Genomic DNA, 20376 nt, shown 5'->3' on the forward strand with positions numbered 1-20376 from the left:
GTCGATACGAATGCAATGAACGATTAACTTCATATCCGGACGAATTAATACGAGTTCGGCTTAATTAATACCGTTGAGTGGAAGCGTTGCGACTCTTTCAGATAGACGTCTCTATTCGAAATTGGCGCGTAGGGAGATTATATCGCGATATAAAGAAAGAGTCGACATCGGTTTGGAACGTTTAGAAAATTTCGATTCACGTATATTCTCGTTTACATTCGATTTAAAATTTTTATCTTTTTTATCTTCGCCTCAAAATTTTTTTTTTTTTAATAATCTTCCGTTATTCCAACTTTTCTGTTCTATTCAAAAGTGAATTTTCATTTTATCGAATGAAATACCTGCGATAAAACGAGGGACAAAACAGAAAAAAAGGAAAGAGAGGCAAAAACAAAAAAAAGGTGGGGGGTAAAAAAAAGGAAATAAAAAATAAACCGCCGCAGGGACCGGTGTTTAATTATTTTCGGGCGAAGAGTACACAGCTCGCCGGGATTTAAATCGAATTTAAATAAATCGACGGCGTTGCTGTTGACAGAAGCACTCGCGGAGAGCGCAACGAGCTCTCCCTGATTTAATTTCAAATTGATCGATTTGTTTGTGCGAGCACTTTCCGACGCAGTCGTTTCGAAAAATTCCGAGCGTTCGTCGAAAAAAATGGACATTTACACACACACACACACACACACACAAAGATCTGTACAAAAAAAGAAAGAAAGAAAGAAAGAGAAACGAAGGAACAATAATTTCTTTATAATAACAGAGACAATAATAACAATAATAGATAATCTCAATTATGAATAACCAGAATAATTAGATGACAAAAAAAAAATAAGACGCCATATCGTGGAAAAAATTGGGAAACAAAAAGGGGAAATATATGAAGGAGAGAAAGAGATAGGGGAGGAGTGAGGGGGAGAGGGGGCAGGGGAAAGGAGGAATAGAACGATACCAATATGGCGGACAATTGAACGACGGTGCTTAGAGAGGCTGATGCGTTTAATGTGCTTGAAGCAAAGCAGATAGCTCGCTCTAAATTGCGCTTAAGTAACTTAAATTTAATTTAATTTCGCATTGGTTCATTGGTGTCTCCGTTCGCGATATTTAATTCAATACGGGCGTAACATTGTATTACGGGTACTTGTGCAATGTTCGCGGAACGAACGAAGGAAAATTGGATAAAAATATAGCTGCCAGATAGCAAACACTGACGTGTATATAAGTACGATACGATTAAAAACCGCTTATTGGTTTCGTCGTTGATTCTCTATCTCGTACAACACTCATTCTGGCGTCGATCGTTGTGAAAGGATTAATTCGAAACTTGACGACACCTTCTCCGTTCTCTAACAGCGTCTAGGAGCTGATTTTTGTCGTCAGTCCTATGATAGTATCGAAGGTTAAATCATTTCCGCGCGTAAAAAGAAAAAAAAAAAGAAATAATGGGGCCAGATTCGAAACGACCGAATGAAAATTGCGGTGCTTTAATCCCTTTGTGACTCGGAAAAAAGAGGGAGGATGGGTGGGTCCTTTTTTTCCTCGCGCTCGCAGGTTAATACGGTTTGCAAATCCACGGTTTCGGGCCATGGTTGCGCGCGACAGCCACGGCCCGGTGAATAAATAAATCATCGTAACATCCCCCGATCCGAGGATTGATGCTTGCATATTATCCATCGTCGTCGAATTCGTTGTTCGGCTGACGCCGGCAATTATTCATGGCCGCGTGGCGCCACTGCGATTAACAGTCAATTTCGAGGCGAGACCTCCGCCGAGTCGAAAGTCTTAGAACGAAGCTCGGCCTCGAGGCCACTGAAACTCGACCGGGGAATTGTGCGTTGAATTATAACGTTCAATATTCCATACCCCTCGCGTTTCCTCCTTCGATATTCACCGAAAGTGTGTGACGAGTCGTCACGTTACAATTTCCACGATTCACCAAAACTTATCCAACCAGTTTCCTTCTCGTGAAAAACTGTTTCTTCTTTTTCTTGTCGAAGCAAAGTACGTAACGGGGGAAAAAGAAAGAAAGAGAGAGAGAGAGAGACAGAGGAGAGGTTAAGGGAGTCGCGTTTACACGGTGAGATGCACACACGTGGCGGAGGGGGGTGTAGGAGGGCGCAGACACGCCCCCGCCTCGAAAAGGTGCACGCGTAGGGGGTGATCCTCCGTGAAAACGGAGGGAAAAGAAAGAGAGGAAAGAGCGAAGATCGAGAGCGTTCCTCCTTCTTTTATATCTATAAGTAAGAGACTGGCTACCCTTGAGACTCTCCTCTCTCTCTCTATCTATCTATCTCCCCCCATCATTCCCTTTCCAACCGCCTCCCCTACCAGGCGGAGAGGCTGCTGCTGCTGTTTTACGCTTTTCGACTTTTTCAAGATTTATCCCTGCCGCTTCCTCGCTAAATCGCTTTCCGGGCGAAATTTACGGTCGGGCAATAATACATTGGAGTGTGGGAGGGAGGAGGAAGGGCGGGAGGAGAGGAGAGCGAACGGTAAGGGAACGCATCATTCCCGGCACGTTCGAAGCCTTCTTCCTCCTCTTCTCTACCTGACTGCCTGCCTTCTCCTCCGCTTTCTTTACGACCACCCCCTCGTCTCGTGCACTGGACCCCGTCTCGGACCCAATTCCTTTCAATTCGTTCGAATTCGTTGTTGCCATTTTTTTTATGGCACCTTGGAACGCGTTGATAGGTATAAGGAGATGAAAAGATTGACTTTTGATGAACTTGTGATCGTAAGATGGAAAGGAAGAAAGGTTTGATGTTGTTTGTAGATGTTTTTTATCGGGAGAAGGATTCTGGAATAATTAATAAAGGGATAGAAAGAAATGTGTGGGTATATATATATCATAGACACGTCTAGAAATCGTTCATCGACAGATGAACCGAGTCCAGTCAAGGTTCGACGATTGTGTAACGAGGGTGGGCTGCGAGGTTGGTGGTGGTGGAAATTTGGCTTATTCCCCTCTATGGCTCATTATGCTACGTTTACAAGCTATCCCCACCTCGTAGCTTCCGTTGACTGAGTTCACTTCGCTTCATAGAGCTTGCATATCTGTTCGAAATAGGTCACCGGCGAATGTTTGGCGATTTCGCTCGCCAATGAAGAATGAGGATGAAAAGTATGTTCGATGAATTCGTTTCTTGAAACCAACGAATTCAAAGAATAATAAAATTTCCATCGGATTTCCAGCTATTTTTTTATTCCTCAATGGAACAATGGATAAAAATTTACAACAATTTTTGAACGTGTTAAAATTTTTGCACGAAAATCTTTTCGCAAAATGCGAATAGCGATCCCTTTTGGAATTCAGAGTATCGGCCAGCAATCACGGGGAAGATTTTCTTTATGCATTATTCACCGAAGTATCCGACGAGCAAGGGTGCAAAAGGACGATAAACTATATAAATGATGTCCCGACGTGAAAACTCGAGGACCAAGCGGACCACTGACCAGTCACTTGTCAGCACGTGACCAACGAATTTCCAGCCGGGATTTCCCGGCAAAATGGATTTATCGGATTCGGTCGGAGACATCGAGGCGGAGGGGTGACAGGGAAAAATGGAATTTGAAGTACAGAAGGGGGGGACAGTCGAAGCAGGATGATATCGGTTATCGATACGAGTGAAATTTTATTAGCAATTGAAAATGTTCGTATCTTTATTTATCTATCTATCAGAAAATATAGAATAATTCGTATAGATAATTTCGATCAATTTTTTACTCGTAAGTAAACGTAATTACCCATCGAAAATTCTCATTCCTTCTTCCTACCATTCATATCATCAACTCGCTATTAAAAGTATTAACAACATCAGAGTTATTAACCGGTTCAATTTCTCTCCAATCGAGTCGAGTCCAACCTTCGTGCAAAGTCGGAAAAACGCGTCCAACTCGAAATTTCCAGCGATCAAATCGAGGCAAACGATAAGGGTTGCCGGGGAGTATTGGTTACCTCTACAAAGATTGGTTGATCTAGGGGGGGAGGGGAGGGGGCGCGACATATTGGACGAAATTGGCGCATATCAAACGGAGGGAAGCAATTGGAATATAGCCGGTTCCAGAGATCCCGGTCCCTGCCTCGTGCTTGGTTTCGTTGGAAATGGTGCCCTCGGGGCGAAACCGGGAACCGAAACCCTCGACTGCGCATCATCCCCTATACACTACCCCTGGCACCCTCCGGCTCCGCCACCACTCGATCCCGCCAACTTCCAACAATCCTCCGTCCTCCTCCCCCTCTCTTTCCTCCCTTCGTCGCCTTCCTCCATTTCCAACCCCTCCCCTCAGCCGCGATATTATATCGCCGGCAAGAGCCTATCTACTTGCAGAGGAGTCCAAGTTTCACTCTCTTTCTCTCTCTCTCTCTCTGTCTTGGAAACGAAGTTCAAATTAGATACAGCCAACAATGGTGCACCGATGGGTAAATACGACAGCGTAATTTCGTATTCCCTTTGCCGTAATCGGCTGAGACGTACGATTTACCGACCGAGGTGGATAATGGATTTGGAAGAATGGGTTTAGATTGACCGAACATACCTAAAATTTAAGAGCAATAGTTCTACCGATTTCAACTGTTTGAAGAATTTCCGCCAAATTCTAATCCAATATTTGCCAAGCGGGATACTTTACTTTTTATCTAACTCGAAAGACCTGCCAAATTCTAGTCCAATGTTTAATCCGAATGACTTCACATCAATCGAAACATCCTTAAAGTGTAAGCACAATTCCTCGTATTCCCCCCTCAATTAAATTCTAACCTCAACATTTCCCGATCGAAAGAATGGGTTTAGATCCAACATCCCCAAAATTGAAGAACGTTGCAACTCGAACAAAAAAAGAAATTCGAAATCCGTTAACCAAATCCGTTAACAAGAATCCTATGAAACTACGCCACCCCGATATCGCCGATCATCCTCCAAAATCCACCAAAACCCCTGTCTCTTCCCGGCCTTAAAACAAAGACGGCCGGTTGGCTCGAGGCGGTAGCTAGCTTCCTCCGCACCGCGACTATGTAACCGGAGAATCAATACGATCCTCCTGCTCGTTCGGTGCGCCAATTGAGCTCGTTGAATCTGTGCCCCGAGCCACGCGGTTACGTATGCCCGATTCCTCTCGTTCGCACAGACGCGCGATCGAGCGTCAACACACGCAAACGCGTTTCTCCACGCACACTTCGGGCAGCAAGTAGATAGAGGGACGTGTACAGACGAGGATTTTCACGCAGCCATACACACATGGAGCGTGTATACACTCGACGATCCACTTGCGATCGATGAACGCGGCGGAGACGCAAGGAGAGACGTAAGCGTACCGCAGCCACCAAACAAACTCATCCGTGTAATTGGCAAATTGACAGATTAATTCAATCACGGCCAATGCTTCTTCGTCTCTCGTTCTCGTTCAGGTTCCCCGTTTAATGTGTATCGATGAAGAGGACGCTTCTTGTTAGACCCCATGGTTTCACGAGTGCACCACCACTCACAGTGTAGTGGTTACACCGTTGGAATGTTGCAGTAAATCATTGAAGGGACGATATATGTATTTTAATTACGGTTAAGAGAGTAGAGTCAATTAATATCGAGATAGTATATACTTTCGAATAGATATCGTGTTTGTTGTGTTAACTTTTCTACCGTTGTATTGTATCAAGGAACAAATCTCAAGTTGGAAAGATAAAGATGAAGATACTGTGCGATACTAGCGCCGCCGTGACCATTAACTACCGTTACCCTAATATATTTCTATGTTTTACTTACTTTATTCGCAAATTTAAAATTTAGACGTGGTAATATCGTACAATCGCGCGTTACTTTTCAACGATCACGGGATAATCCGAGGCGTCAACCCTCGAGAGCGGTGCGCGACAGCCAGGATAAATCAAATGTAAATGGATAAGCGGGAAATAAACCGAAAACCACCGGGTGGCCGGGTCGAATCGAAAGGGAAAAAGCAGACTGCGATCGTAGCCACTCTCCGTCCTCGCTCTTTTACACGCTGTGAAAAAGAGAGAGAGGAAATAAAAAAAGGGAGAGCGAAAAAAAGATGGACGCAACGACAGGAAGTGCGAAGTGAAAAAAAGAAAAATAAACAGCGACAAAGGAAGGAGAAAGAGGGATAAGTCGAGTGGAATGGAATAGGGATGGAGCGAAGGGATGAAAACGAGAGCAGGGGTGAAGAGGAAGTAGTATAGATGCCCGGTCGAGTGTGCACACATCGGGTAGGGCGTGTGCAATGCGGTGGAATCGAGTGGAGGCAAAAGTCAAATGGAGTTCGGTGATGGTGTGAAGAGACAAGAGGAAGACGAGTGATGTTGAATCAAGTGTTTATTACCCTCTGCTTTGATTCTCCCTTCGAGCTTATTTCATTTATTTCTATTCCTCTCTCTCTCTCTCTTCTTTTAACTTTCTTTTATCGTTTATAGGTACACGATTCGTTATTCGTAATTTTCTCAAACTTCTTGAAGATAAATAAATTTTAAAACGTTGCGATTGAAAAGAATTATTCGAGTTGATTTTTTTATAAAAATTTCGCGTTCCTAAAATCTTGTTTTGCGTCACTTTTATCGCGGCAAATGATCGATATGGAAGCGTGTCAGGAAACGTGACGGAGAATGTTTGATTGAATTTGGTCGCCGAGAGGCCAATCGTAATAAATGTCCAGGCGTTGGACATTTATTACGAAACAATCAAGATGTCTGCTCGCTCCCCTCGAGATCACTGGCCGCGACAATGGCTATGCACCGTAGGGAGGGGTGGCCGTTTAAGGGCTATAAATGCATGCCGAATGGTATCCGGAACCGGAATCTCTCCACGGTCCGGAACGGAATCGTGCGTGGGACGCTTCTTCCTGTTGCAAGGATGCCGTAGTATGCGTGCCATTCGTTCGAGAAGGGGTCGATGAATGGGCAACGAGTGATAAATAGATCGTGAAAAAGCTAGCTGCTAACTTCCAGAAACTAGAAACAGCTTGGTGTTTTTCACCAAACCTATTAAATGTAACTATCGATAAATTAAATACGATAAAAAATTTACTCCAAATATTCTTATAATAATAATCCAACGATTATTGAAACAATGTTGACATTGTGACATTCAAGAGGCTAGAAACGTAACCTAACCTAACCTGACTCGATCCAACCGGATAATAAAACTATCAGAACTTAAATTTATATAAGATTATTAAAATACAAAGAAGAAGCAAATGAATTTTTTTTTTAGTGAAAAACTGCTTTTCAGAGGAAAATACGACAAAGACAAAGTAACCACGTAAATACGTAACCGCATAATTCGATCAAGCGGAAAGATCGAGCGACCGGTTTAATAACGATCCCCGTTCTGTGGCCGTAATTTCGGGTAGTTTGGTCGTGAGCTTACGATCCGGGGGATGGTTGAGCGTGCGCGAGTAAAGAGGTTAGGGCACGGGGGAGCAATACCATATGCAAAATTAACCTCCATTAAATGCGTTAACTCGGCGACGAGCATGCTCCGATGCGCTTAACCAAAGTACATTACACCGTACTCGATGCGGTCTATAGACAGGGCCGCGCGATTCTCTACAGGGTGTTAACCAAGAAAACAATGGGAAAAAGTTCTAGAGAGGAGCAATCTGTGACGAGGGGTCGCGAAACTTTTACAAACTTTCTTTCAAAATTAATCGAAATGAATAGCAGAGAAATGGATATTTGAAAACGTACTGAATTTTTTTTCAGAATAGTAGAGTGCAGGAACAGATATATATTTGTCCCGAAAAAGTATTCTCGAACGGTCAAAGGTAGAAGATTTTGAGAGAGAAAGAAAGCGTGCGTCAAAAAATGAATCATCATCGAAACGCGGCTATATTTATCGCGATATACACGAAGGAGTGGAACGTTATTATCAACACCCTGTATGCATTATGGCGTCTAATTGGTCGTCGCGATCATCGGGGCAAAATGGCCTTAAGCCGCGCATATTTACCCACAGTTCGTTTCGTCCTCGATTTCTTTTCAACGAGACGACAATGCGCGCTCTTAACCCGTTAACCGTCTATGCCGTAATATTATTGAAGAAGCCGATCTACAATTGTATTGTGCGCGACACGATATTACGTTCTGGGGCACGCTCTTCCTTCTTGACCCGTGCCAATCGAGAAACACTGCCTCTCTCGAGTCGAATGCCCATGGTCCATTCCAACGCTTTGCTTTCAATGATGATAAACAAGATTTCGAAAATGGAATGATTGAAACACTTATTATCGAATTTCATATATATATATATTTAAAAAGAAAAATTTCTTTTTATTTTTATTTTTTATTTTTTTTCGTTATATCGAATCTTAATATATTTTTAAGATATTTTGAGAGTCGATCCTGAAACGAACGTAAAAGTCGATGTACGAAAATGTCGATTATTTATTAAGTTATAAGCGATTGAAGTTTAAGTTAAGATGAAGGGAGACGGAGATAGAGAGAGAGAGACAGCGCTATCTTCGTTTCACCGTCGCGCCACGGTGCGGCGTTACGTGTTCGTTCTTTCTCCGTCTCGCTTCATCTAACGCAAACTTCAATCGCTTATAACTTAATAAGTAACGTATAAGCCATATTTTTGTGTACCAACTTTTGTATTTGTTTTTCGATCGAGTATATCAATACCCTCTTTATAATACCGATAATAAAAATTTGACAGAGTTATCGATGATAAAATCGTTCCATTTGATTTAATTCATATTTTTATATTCCCGATCCGGGAGAGAAATTAATACAGCACCATCACCGGCAGAAACAAGAAGTACGAGGAACAAGGGTTATCCATCTAACGTGGCAAATGCAATAAAACGAGAGCCTTATCCTCATCCTTGCGGCATTCCTCAAAGTTTGGAACCTTTAAGGGCCGCGGATGGGAAGTGCTGCGGAGAAGATGCTTATTAAATTGTGTCATCCAGGAATAAGGGCTAACACGGTGCATCCAATTTATGCCGCTTAATTAATTCTCTCCAATTTATTCCAGCCGGCCAATAAAGAAACCAGGACCCCGCCGGTCAACGAGCGCCGATGCGAGCGCAATATTGTCCCTAATGAAATCTTCGTTAATCGCGTCTCCGTCAAGTTTTCCAATGTACGTCGACACGATGTCGTTCCAATTCGACGCCCCACCAATTTTTACGCAGTCGGCCGAGCTTTCTTGATCCGGAATCTACGTCTTTTTTATCCAAAAATTTGAAATTCGTCGGAAATAAAAACGCACGGAATAGAATCCGAGGATTAAATTAAAAATATCGTACTGGATGACGTGAAAAAGGAGAAAAAAATGATCAAAAGATTGGAAAGAATTGTGCGGAATAGCGAATTCCGGCAGGCTACCAATAACGGGATTATCAATAATGAATTCGGATTTCAATTAATATTAATTACTGTTAACATCAACATTGACACTAATGCCAATTCTGTTAAAACGTAATTGATAATTTTAGTCCCCTCGATCATCAAGATATTAATTTATGGTTTCCTGTGCTTAACATTCACATGAAATCGTTGAAATACATAATTTATAATTTCTCCGAACCTCATACATAAACCTTTAACACTCGAAATCTTTGAACAAAAGATTCGAACCGTTGCCCCTCTCGAAACGAAACAGTTGAGTCTGGATTTATCCAAAAAGGGGGTGAGGCGAAGGGTAGGCAATTTCAGTATTATCGCTTTTAATTGCGATATTCGTGCTCTATTTGCGCGATTGTCGTCGCGTGCCGAATTATTGGATGTTGACGTCACCCGACGCGGCACCGCTTTGCTCGTAATTGCCGCCACCAATTATGCAATTAGCGCCGCTCTCTAATGAGCGCAGTGTTACACACGCGGAATCTAAACACCCGGCTTATTCACCCGCTTGTACAACACGTGCTTTTGCGCGAGTTTTCTCGAGGATCATCCTCCGATCAGAAAAGAAAGAAAAGATTCGACAACAAAGATGAGACAAGATGAGTAGCGCGAGCAACGACGATAGGAACGAGGGATAAAAAAGGAGACACGGAATGAAGAATGAGAAAAAATGAGCAATCGGATCTCGTTGGTTTTCCGCGGTAACTCGAGATCGAATTATCATCGATGCTATTTCAATTTTGCATAAACGATGCTTTATACTTGCAAGGATGTTAAACTGGGATAACTCGATAACACTGGCCCCGCGCAATTAGAACTGCCAGGTAACAAGATATTCCTACGTGTACCCAAATAATTGAATATCAGTATTACTGGATGTCCATAATCCGGGTTACCGAACCATTGGATGTGTGCATTACTCACTACATCGATGCCAACGGTACTAACATCACTGTAATTTTCGTAAACTTCGTAATGGACTAGTCGGCACTCTCTGGTGCGTCGACATCGGTATCGGTATCGGTAGTCGGCCACTGATGAACCAATTTGCATACTCACCGTGCCACGTACGTGGAAAAATAGCCAACAATAGCAACCTGGCCTAGCCTAGCCCTAAAATTCGCAGAAACATTTCTTATCCGAAGTATAAGATTGTAAAAAAACTGCGACCAGATCTAGATTTTCGAGCACAAGCAAACTTAACGTAAGAAACTTCGCCTTCGATCCGAATCGAATTCCCGTCCACGTATTAGAGACGGGGACTCGTGTAACGAGCGTGTAACAAATCCGCGGCGTGTGCCAACGTGTAAACACACTCCACTCGAGCCCGCAATCCCTTATGCCCTTAAACATTAGGGGTGCAGTCGGATGATTGCACGATAAAACACTGGCATAATGTTTCGCCCCGCTGGTTGAACACCGCAAATACACCCCTGGACCGCATGCGGACTTTATTTTTCGAAGGGTGCCCGATCTGGCGTGCATCCGAGGACTCGCCACCCGGAGAGACGACACCCTGGGGCCACCCTGCATCGAGGATTAGCCTCGCTACATTTCGCCCCTTCTGTCGGTGCGTATGTTCCGTCATTACGCTTCTAACGTGCACTTGGAGCGAACGTTGGTTTGCTCGAAGGGCGCGTTTATTCGAGAGGGGTTCGATTCGATTCGATTCGACTCTTTCTACCTGCGACCGAATCGGCTGATCCGTTTAATAGTGTCACTGGTTCACTGATGTTGGGGGAAAGGATTTGTCTCGCTTGATTTTAGGGGTTAATTGTGGAGAGCACGTTGGTTTCTTTTTTTTTTTTTTTCTGTTTTCGCTGAAGGGGAGGAAAAGAATTGTGAATTTGTAACGCAAAATTGGAAGAGATGGTGCGAATCTCGAACACACGACTCGTCACGTACACGCTCCTTGGAAGACGTTGAAACGGTTCCAAGAGGCAGGATCGTCCCCTGCAAAATTGCATTTGCAATCTCCCCTGTAAAGGAGTTGGCGTGCATACGTAAAGCGAAACCCGAGCCGGTAATCCGTCGTCGTGGAAGGTCAGGCAGCCGAAAACGAAAATTGGTTAAATTTCGTTAAGTTTGGCAGCAATTACTTTTGATACCCGACACGCGGCCGTAATTGCGTTGGGCTCAAGCAGGAACGAGCGCGCCCGCGCGACAGAGAGGGGTAATAATTCGCTAATATCAATTTCAAATTTCAATTAGTATCATCTCGACGTCTGCTGCTGCTCCCAGACCCGACCACCCTCCCCGCTCCCCTCCACCGCCACCCCATCCCTTCTCTCTCTCTTCCTCTTCCTCTCCCTCTCCCTCTGCATCTCGGTTTTCTCGTGGACCCCAGAAGAGCACACGGCATGATCTAAAATTCAATTTGTCCCTTGTAGCGGAGCCGCAAAGGGTGAAGGGGCGAGTAGGACGGAGAGAGACGGGGGGCTCGAGTTCAAGGGGGACGGAGAGAGAGATAGGAAGAAGGAAGCACGATCGTGGCGGTCGGAGGCAAGCAACGTGGAATCGCGTGTAGGTGGCAAGGGGGAAGGGGGTAGTGTTGGGGAACACAGCTCCAAGTTTAAAGCTTCGCGTGCACCACGTTACGTAACTACGGCCCTGCTAGTGGGCACGGGCATGCGCGACACGCTGACCCATTATAAATTGATAACCCCGCCGTTTATTAAGTTCCAACGACCGATGCCTGCTTAGGCAAAGAGCCCTCCACTCGCCCCCTACCTCCCCCCCCTCGATACGCGCATCATTTATTTACAGGGGAGTTTACAATCCCTCTAATGGGGATCGGCGTAATCGGCCGCCGCCGCCGCCTGTATTATATACGCCTCCGTTTCTCCTTTGGTCCTCCGGCTGCGAACCCCGTGGCCGATGCGCCTTCCTTTGCCCCCCTTCCCTCTCTTCGTCGCGCCGCGTGTCTCCGTTAATCGCGTTCCGCGGAACCAACCCCGAATAATCCGGGTGTCGCTCAGAAGGGGAGGGGAAATCGGGAAGCGATTGGAGAGTTTGTTTTTTCGACGAATCAGTCGGGTGGTAGTCAGGTAGGCAGTTAATGAGAATTGTTATAACTGGAGCCTCTATTTTTATGAGTCGAAAGGGAAGAAATATTTGTCTAGTGAGTGTGGCGAAAAATAAATAATTAAGAGATATTCTAATAGCGTTCTTATTCTTTTTGACAACATTGACAAGAGTTCAATTGGGATGCAGGTTAATAATAAGAAGACAGGCATGTTCTCTATCCCCTCGAAAATTGCTGAAAGTTAATCCTAGTCTTTTTAGATTATTTGTAAGTTGAGAATCTATATTATATCAACGTTTGGGAAGAGGAAGCTCGATTTATTGGAGGGGCACGCTGTATAAATTGAAACGTGGCTCGTTTCTTTGATAATTATAACCGAGTTGTATCGAATTAATTAAGGAAAAATTATCTCTACGTAGGAGTAAAATTAAGCTGAAATTATGTTTATCGTTTGAGGTATAAATTAATTTCGTAATACCCGTTAACCTAAACAGTGTGCAGAGAGGGAAAGAGAGAGAGTCGTTTTTAAGTCGTTTTAAAAATAAAAAGAAAAGAAAAGGAGAAGAAAAAAATTAGCCTTCGTTCCTAATTAATCCTCCCAAGAAAACAATTACCGCTGACAATTGCACAATTTCTCTTCTCCTCCTCTCTCCACCCCCTCCCCCTCCCCATAAATCGTTCAAAAATACTCGTGACAATATTCCTCGTGACGAGGCTTTCTGCTAATTCGCTTTCTTGGAAAAAGTGATGCACGACTTACGTAAAGGACCCCCGTTTCTCTTTAATTGCAGATTGGATCGGTTCACACTCACCAGGCGAACAATAACCACCACCACACGCACCATCAACAGCAACAGCAACAACAGCAGCAGCAGCAGCAGCAGCAACAGCAGCAGCAACAGCAGTCGAGCCAGCCGCAGGTGCCGGGGGCAGGAGGGGGTGGAGGGCCGGGGGGTGGGACGGTGGCCAGGCCTGGCGGCATGTTCTGCTACCACTGCCCCCCGGGTCTTCCAACGCCACGGTTACCACCCACCCTCGAGTACCCATTCGCCGCCACTCACCCCTGTAAGTAGACATTCCATTTGCGTCTCCTTTGCGTTTTGGGATAAGCGGAGTGGAGAAATTTGTTTTTTCTTCTTTTCGTATCGTAGCTGTATTTTGATTGAAATTTAATAGAGAGAGAAAAATTCAAGGAATAAAGGAAATATATATATATATAAAATAAGAAATTTCATCGCGTGTATCGTACGGGAATCCCTTGCTGCGTCCCCAGAGTACCGTTCACTCTCCCCTCCCCCCGTAAGAAAAATTCGATTCCGCCCATAATCTTACATTTCTTCATCTATTTCCTCTCCCCCTCCCCTTACTGCTCCTCCTCAATTTCACTCTAGCCGAGGGTGGACTTTAAACCGGGATGTATCGTGGAGAAACGTCGATCCAATTTCTCAAATCACCCTTGTAACGTAACAGGAATTATAAACGATGATGGAATGCTGCCCGTTCAAGATTTAAATATTTCAAGCATTGAATTCTATGTGAATCTTTAATTGGATATTCGTTACGTGTCGTATTTGAAAATGAAAGTAGATACGTAATGTACGCAAACGGTCCATTACCTCTTTGTTTCTTTTGTAAATAAATTTGTAAAAGTTGACCGGCTTAACAATTTGCTCGTATATCGAAAAAACCGAATTAAAGGGAGTGGAGAGTGGTGCGAGGAGTGATGCGACAGGGGGGAAGGGAGATTGATTGTACCCGGCACTTGCTCTGGCGGAACACATCGATGAAGTTACATTACCGACTAGACCGAGTTACGCAAAGTGGACGCTACAAACTGGACGGCCGCTAAACTTAATTTGCACTTCGGGCCAACTTCCGGTTAAACCGCGTCCCGACGGCGGTGTCGACTCGCTCCTCAGAACTTCGACGCCAGTTTGCCTATTCACCGATCGCTTTCCAAGTCGAATATCTCATTTCTCTCCTCCAGTATTAACTACCCAACCTTCTCGATGACAACCGAGTCTCGTAATTTCGGGTTTTCCCTGTAATTTTTTTTTGGAGGGGGAAAATACAATTTCTTTCTTCTTTTTTATTCGTATCAAAATTTCACGGCGATTGAATTTCGATGGAAATTGCCTTTGTACAACACGATGGATTTTATAGCCGAAGTTGAAGTTTGAATTTCGGTCTATCGAATTTGTTGATCGATATCTTCTTTTGTGTCGGTTAAATTTTGTTCTCCTTTTTTTTATTTTTATTTATTTATTTTTTCGCGATACTCGTCGTTGCGAATGTTTATGTTTTTTAATTCATTTCCATTTATGGATCGTTATCGATATTATAAATTTTTGGCAAAAGAGGTATAGAAGAAAAGATTTTTCCATTTTGTTTTTTTCTTTTTTAACCTTTTTCCACGCCCCTGGATATAACGTTCGGCTCATCGAGTCACGATGTATATGCTCACTTTATTGCATATTATGAACCTCAATGAGATACATGTGGTAGGTAGATAATCGAATGGGGACCGTAGGTGTAGGAGGGGATAGAGATATACGGTATCCTCAGGGACGTGTGTAAGTGCCCTTCCATCTAGGCCCGAAATATAGTTTAAATAAAATATTGATTTCCCTCGCGCAAAGTGAAATTATGTTTTTAATGCGCATTTATCATTCCCTTTATCCGCGCCCGCTTCCCTCTACCTCCACTTAAAATTAAGTGAAATTCGCGTTTATCGTTGATTAGAACGCGACGAAAAACACAAGTTTTTCTCAGCGACACGGGTATTTCGTCTTTTTCTCTTTTTCCCAAAATTTCGTCTCCCATTCTTAGAAAATTATAATCGGATTAAGACCACCTATGATACCATCGAGTTTTTCCACTTTCCTCCTCACCCTCATTATTTAATATTCAATCAAATCCTCGGCGCAATCAGAAAAAAATTTAACCGCACACTGTATCTGATCCAAGGCACGTAATAATATTTCGAAAACGGCACATGTGTGTCGAAACGACGCCTGCTGGATGATCTCCAGTAGATGGAGGGGATGGGAGGGAGAGGTGTCCTCGGGGACGTCCGTGCACCCTTCCAGCTTTCCCCGGCCCCTCGCCACCCCCCGTTGGGATAAACAGATTAGGTAACTACGTGATAAGTCGGTAAGTGGGTTCACTCGGCGCAGGGTCCGAGCCCACCGACATTCGCTCTAACATCTAACTAGCTCGTTAGGGTCATTAGTAACGGTCGGGGTGTTATTAGATTTCGTTCTGTGTCTAGTTTTTCCACGGACCTTTCGAATCCGCTCTCTTCGTTCTGCCGACGAGAGGCTCAGGTAAACGCGATAATTGTTTTTACTAGTCTCTTTCATTCTTCTTTCTTTCTTTCTTTGTCCTCCTCCATTGATTGGACAAATTGTAGGTTATTGTTCAAAAAATTGGAGTAAATATAGAATCTTACTATTTAACTCTATTACAGGAACAATAAATCGAGAGAGAAAAAGGAAGTATTTGTCCTATTATCAGAGATTTAATCCAGGCTTCTCCATTGATTGGAACGATAAATTGTGGATTATTGTTTGACAAATTCGTTTCAATGAAATATTAGAACCTCGAGATTTAACCCGATTGCAATTACAATCCTCGAACGAATCTCTTCGAGTAAAATCTTATCCTATTACAGGAACAATTCTCTAAATTTCTCAAAACGGTGACGAGAATCATGGAGAAAGAAAAAGAAAGTATCTGTGCCCTATTACGAAAAATTTAATCCAGAAAGTTTTCTCCATTGATTGAAACGTGTTACCTAATTTACAATCTAAATTACAATCCTCGAACGAATCTCTTACGACTTAACCCTATTACAGAAACAATTCTTTAAACTAAATCTCTCGCTTATCCTCAAATGCGTGATGAGAACCATCGACGGAAAGAAAAAAAAAAAAGGACGAATCGTGACAGTAGAAAGTATCCGTGCCCTACCAGAGATTTAATTCTTCTCTATTGATTGGAACGATAAATTGTGGATTATTGTTTAAAAACTTCGTTTGCCTATTCGTTTCAAATATTATTATTCAAGATCGTGAAATTCGAAGTATCGAAACTTCGAGTACAATTTAAAGCAATTACAATTACAATCTTCGAACAAATAAATCGACAAAATCTTACTATTACGATTCTCTAAACGAAATCATTCGCTTATCCTCAAACGGGCAACGAGAACCATCGAGAGAAACAATAAAGTACTACCAGAGATTTAATCCAGTCTTCTCCATTGATTGGAACGATAAATTATGTTTAAAAAATTCGTTTCAATAAAACGTGCTACCTAATTTACAATCTAAATTACTAAATCATCGAACGAATCTCTTGGAATAAAGTATAGAATCTTACGATTTAACCCTATTACAGGAACAATTCTTTAAATCTTACCCTCAAACACGTGACGAGAACCATGGACGGAGAGAAGGAAAGAAAAAAGAAAAAAGGACGAATCGTGACAGTAGAAAGTATCCGTGCCCTACCAGAGATTTAATCCAGTCTTCTCCATTGATTGGAACGATAAATTATGTTTAAAAAATTATTGCTTAAAAAATTCGTTTCAATAAAACGTGCTACCTAATTTACAATCTAAATTACTAAATCCTCGAACGAATCTCTTGGAACAAAGTATAGAATCTTACGATTTAACCCTATTATAGGAACAATTCTTTAAATCTTACCCTCAAACACGTGACGAGAACCATGGACGGAGAGAAGGAAAGAAAAAAGAAAAAAGGACGAATCGTGACAGTAGGAGGTACCTGTGCCCTACTGCGCGGGGTTTAAGGGTTAATCCAGACAGGGATTTCGAGCGGAAGCAAATCAAGGGCGGTCCTCGAGAGAGGAGGACAAAGCGTTTTAAAGGCGCACGTAGTCGACGGGGCACGTGCGAGCTTCCCGCGTTTGGCCAGAAGAAGATATTAATTCCTCCCCCCTATTGTTTTTCCCCCGACACGGAGATGACAAAGCCACGAACCCTCCTCGCGGAGAAAGGAGGACAAGTGTGCACGAGTCACCGGGCCCTTTCTTGCGACCGCGTTTCTCCGGCCGCGCTTAATAAATTGGATCAAGCAAGGAGTCTCGATGAGTTTTGCGCGAGTTGTCCGGATCCAGGGCTTCGCCCCCCTCCTCCGGATCACGAGTCTAATCTTAGGATCTCGAGTGGATTTTGCCCACCGATAAATTTATTTTCCAACGAGCTTCGATTCTTATTCAATTCTCTTCTCTCATTTCTTTTCTTGAATTGTTCTCTTCTAGATTTTTTGGATGAATTAAGGAACGAATCCATTTTCTAAATTTTTCTTTTTTAACGTGAAAGATGTTTATATCTAGATTCATGGATTTAAGAGTGGATTTCAATTTTGGCCACCGTAAATTTGGTAAATTTATTTTCCAACGAGCTTATTCAATTCCTTTTCTTGAATTGTTCTTTTCTAGATTTTTGGACGATGAATTAAGGAATGAATTTATTTTCTAAATTTTTCTTTTTTAACGTGAAAGATGTCTATATCCAGGACTTCGTGGATTTCAATTTTGGCTATCGATAAATTTATTTTCCAACCAATCAACGAGTTTCGATTCTTCTTCCATTCTCTGTTCATTCTCTTTTCTTATTCTTCTTCTTGAATTGTTCTTTATTTTTGAGACGATGAGTTAAGCAATGAATCGTTGAGATTTGGATGGGCAAATTTAATTAAATTTTTTTTCTTAATGTGAAAAATATCTGGATTTCGAGTTTCGTGTCTTGAATTTAAGAGTGAATTTCAATTTTGGCCACCGATAAATTTATTTCAATCAACTAATAAAGCTTCGATTCTTTTTCCATTCTCTCTTCTCATTCTTCTTGAATTGTTTTCTATTTTTGGACTATGAGTTGAGATTTGGATGTACGAAAGATGTTTAAATCCAGGTGGATTTCAATTTTGGCTATCGATAAATTTATTTTCCAACCAATCAACAAGATTCATTCTCTCTTCTCATTCTTTTTCTTAAATTGTTGCCTTTTGAATTTTTTGAACGATACTATGAGTTAAGAAATTAAAAATGAATCGAGATAGACAAATCTAATTTCTTTTTCTAAATTTTTCTTTTTTATTTCCTTTGCTATCAAAAATTCTTGAGTTTAATCTAAGAATTAATTTCCAATCAACTTCTTCCCATTTCTACTCTCGTTATTCTTCTCTCTTCTCATTCCTTTTCTTAAATCGTTCTATTTTTTGAAGTTAAGCAATGAATCGTTGAGATTTGGATAGACAAACCCAATTTCTTTTCTAACCTTTTCACTAGCAAAAACGAAATACCGTTCACGAAAGGTATCTGAATCCAAGCTTTCTTGAATCTAATCTAAAACTCGATTTCTCATCCTCTCTCTTAAATTTTTCTCCCTCGAACTATAAATTCGAATCGTCGAACCTTAGATGTTGAAAATTAATTTTATCTTCTCCAATTCGTCACCAAAAAGACGAGACATCCAATGAAAAGACGTATATATATATATATCTTCACCTCGAGTCATCATACTTTATTTAACGCTTATAAAACTCTTCCTCTCCAAAAAAAAAAAAAAAAAATGATTCTCTGGAATAGAATTTCCTAGCACGAGGAGATCCAGCGCGTTAAAAAATACACGGGGAAACATGACATTACCGTTTAATAAAACGAATCCCGATGATTACCTGTGAAGCGTATCTGACAGAGGGGGTGGGGAGAAGGGGGAGAGGGGTGACAGACAATTTTCCGCGAAGAGAGAAGGCTGTTATTAAACGCGAGGACAGGGCGGATCGATCGCGGGAAATTCAATTGCAAAGTCATACATACTGCACGCGAAAATCCTCGTGAACGATCCCATTAATATTGCACAGGCGGCAGACTATTGCCAATGACACACGATGCGAGTTTGCCCCGCGTATAATTGTCCCGTCGTGGTGGTTATGAAAGTTGGCTCCCGTTGTTGGATGACTTGTTGCAAACAGAGACGCGACCAATTCGCCAATTCGATTTTTCGCCACCGATTTATACATTTACACTCAACGAAACGTCGCCGAAATCCATCTTGAGGAGGAGATTGAATTTCAGAACCGTGGTGTACGATTTATCATCATCTTGCGCAATGATGGCTCGATTGTTAAAATTTTACATATATATATATGTAGTACAGTATAAATTAGTAGAATCTATTCTCGAAAGTAAAATTGTTATCAAAACGACCCAAATTTAACGTTAATTTAATCAGTCTCTAATTCTCATAATTCTCTACTTTAATTGAAAGATAAATTGCCAAGAAAGTTATCTAGATTCGGCGTCTTGGTCAACACTATTTTCTCGTTGCAATGATTTTAATCCATTAAATCCTCTCGATCCCTTCATTGTTACCCTCTATTCTCCAAAGTCGGGCATTAATCAAGAACATTCCATCGTTCAGCCCCGACTTGCCTTACCGAACAAAACGATAATCACGGTGAAAATCCGAAATTGGACGCGGATCTTGGATCGATGCATCGTGCTCGCGCATACTCGATAGTACTCGCGGGGAGGAGGATCCGTCGTGTTCGAGCGGGCCTCCATGAATTTTTATGAGCTTAGGAAATTAATTTGTGTTTTTCGCTAAGCCCCGGCTTAGCGCCGCGGTAATTAATTGCGCTGATTGCCCTGCATCATTGATAAGCGGTTCTCTGGCTTTCGTAACCGTTTATCCCCCACTCTCTCTTTCCCTTTCTACCCGCGTCCATCCATCCACCTATCCGTCTCCTCCCTCCTTCGTCCAAACCATTTCTCTGTTTCGCTCTCTCGCGTGAACGCCATCCATCGCCTCTCCTCATCCCCCCTCGTCCTTTTGTCTGCGCGTGCTTCGACCGCCTCTCCTCCCCGTTTTTCCGATTTCCAACGGACGAGCCGTGCGTGCTCCTCGTAATTGGCCCGCGAACGAGCCATTCCGCGTTAAATCATGCACCGGGGTGGTATACAGGGT

General features: G+C 42.6%; 1 protein-coding gene and 1 long non-coding RNA gene across 2 annotated transcripts in view; one reads left to right on the forward strand and one right to left on the reverse strand.

The window, feature by feature from the left end:
* The window catches only part of LOC133667145 (uncharacterized), a 61902-nt gene that overhangs the window by 13031 nt on the left and 28495 nt on the right, over positions 1-20376 (reverse strand). The gene's annotated exons all lie outside the window — the stretch shown is intronic.
* The window catches only part of LOC108003971 (paired mesoderm homeobox protein 2B), a 44692-nt gene that overhangs the window by 7886 nt on the left and 16430 nt on the right, over positions 1-20376 (forward strand). The window contains exon 2 of the mRNA XM_062083516.1: positions 13169-13442. Within this exon, the coding sequence (XP_061939500.1) occupies positions 13358-13442 (85 nt within the window). The 5' untranslated portion in view covers positions 13169-13357. The remainder of the gene's footprint in view (positions 1-13168; positions 13443-20376) is intronic.

The sequence above is a fragment of the Apis cerana genome, linkage group LG13 (genome assembly GCF_029169275.1).
Source record: "Apis cerana isolate GH-2021 linkage group LG13, AcerK_1.0, whole genome shotgun sequence".
In the NCBI taxonomy this organism is placed as follows: domain Eukaryota; kingdom Metazoa; phylum Arthropoda; class Insecta; order Hymenoptera; family Apidae; genus Apis; species Apis cerana.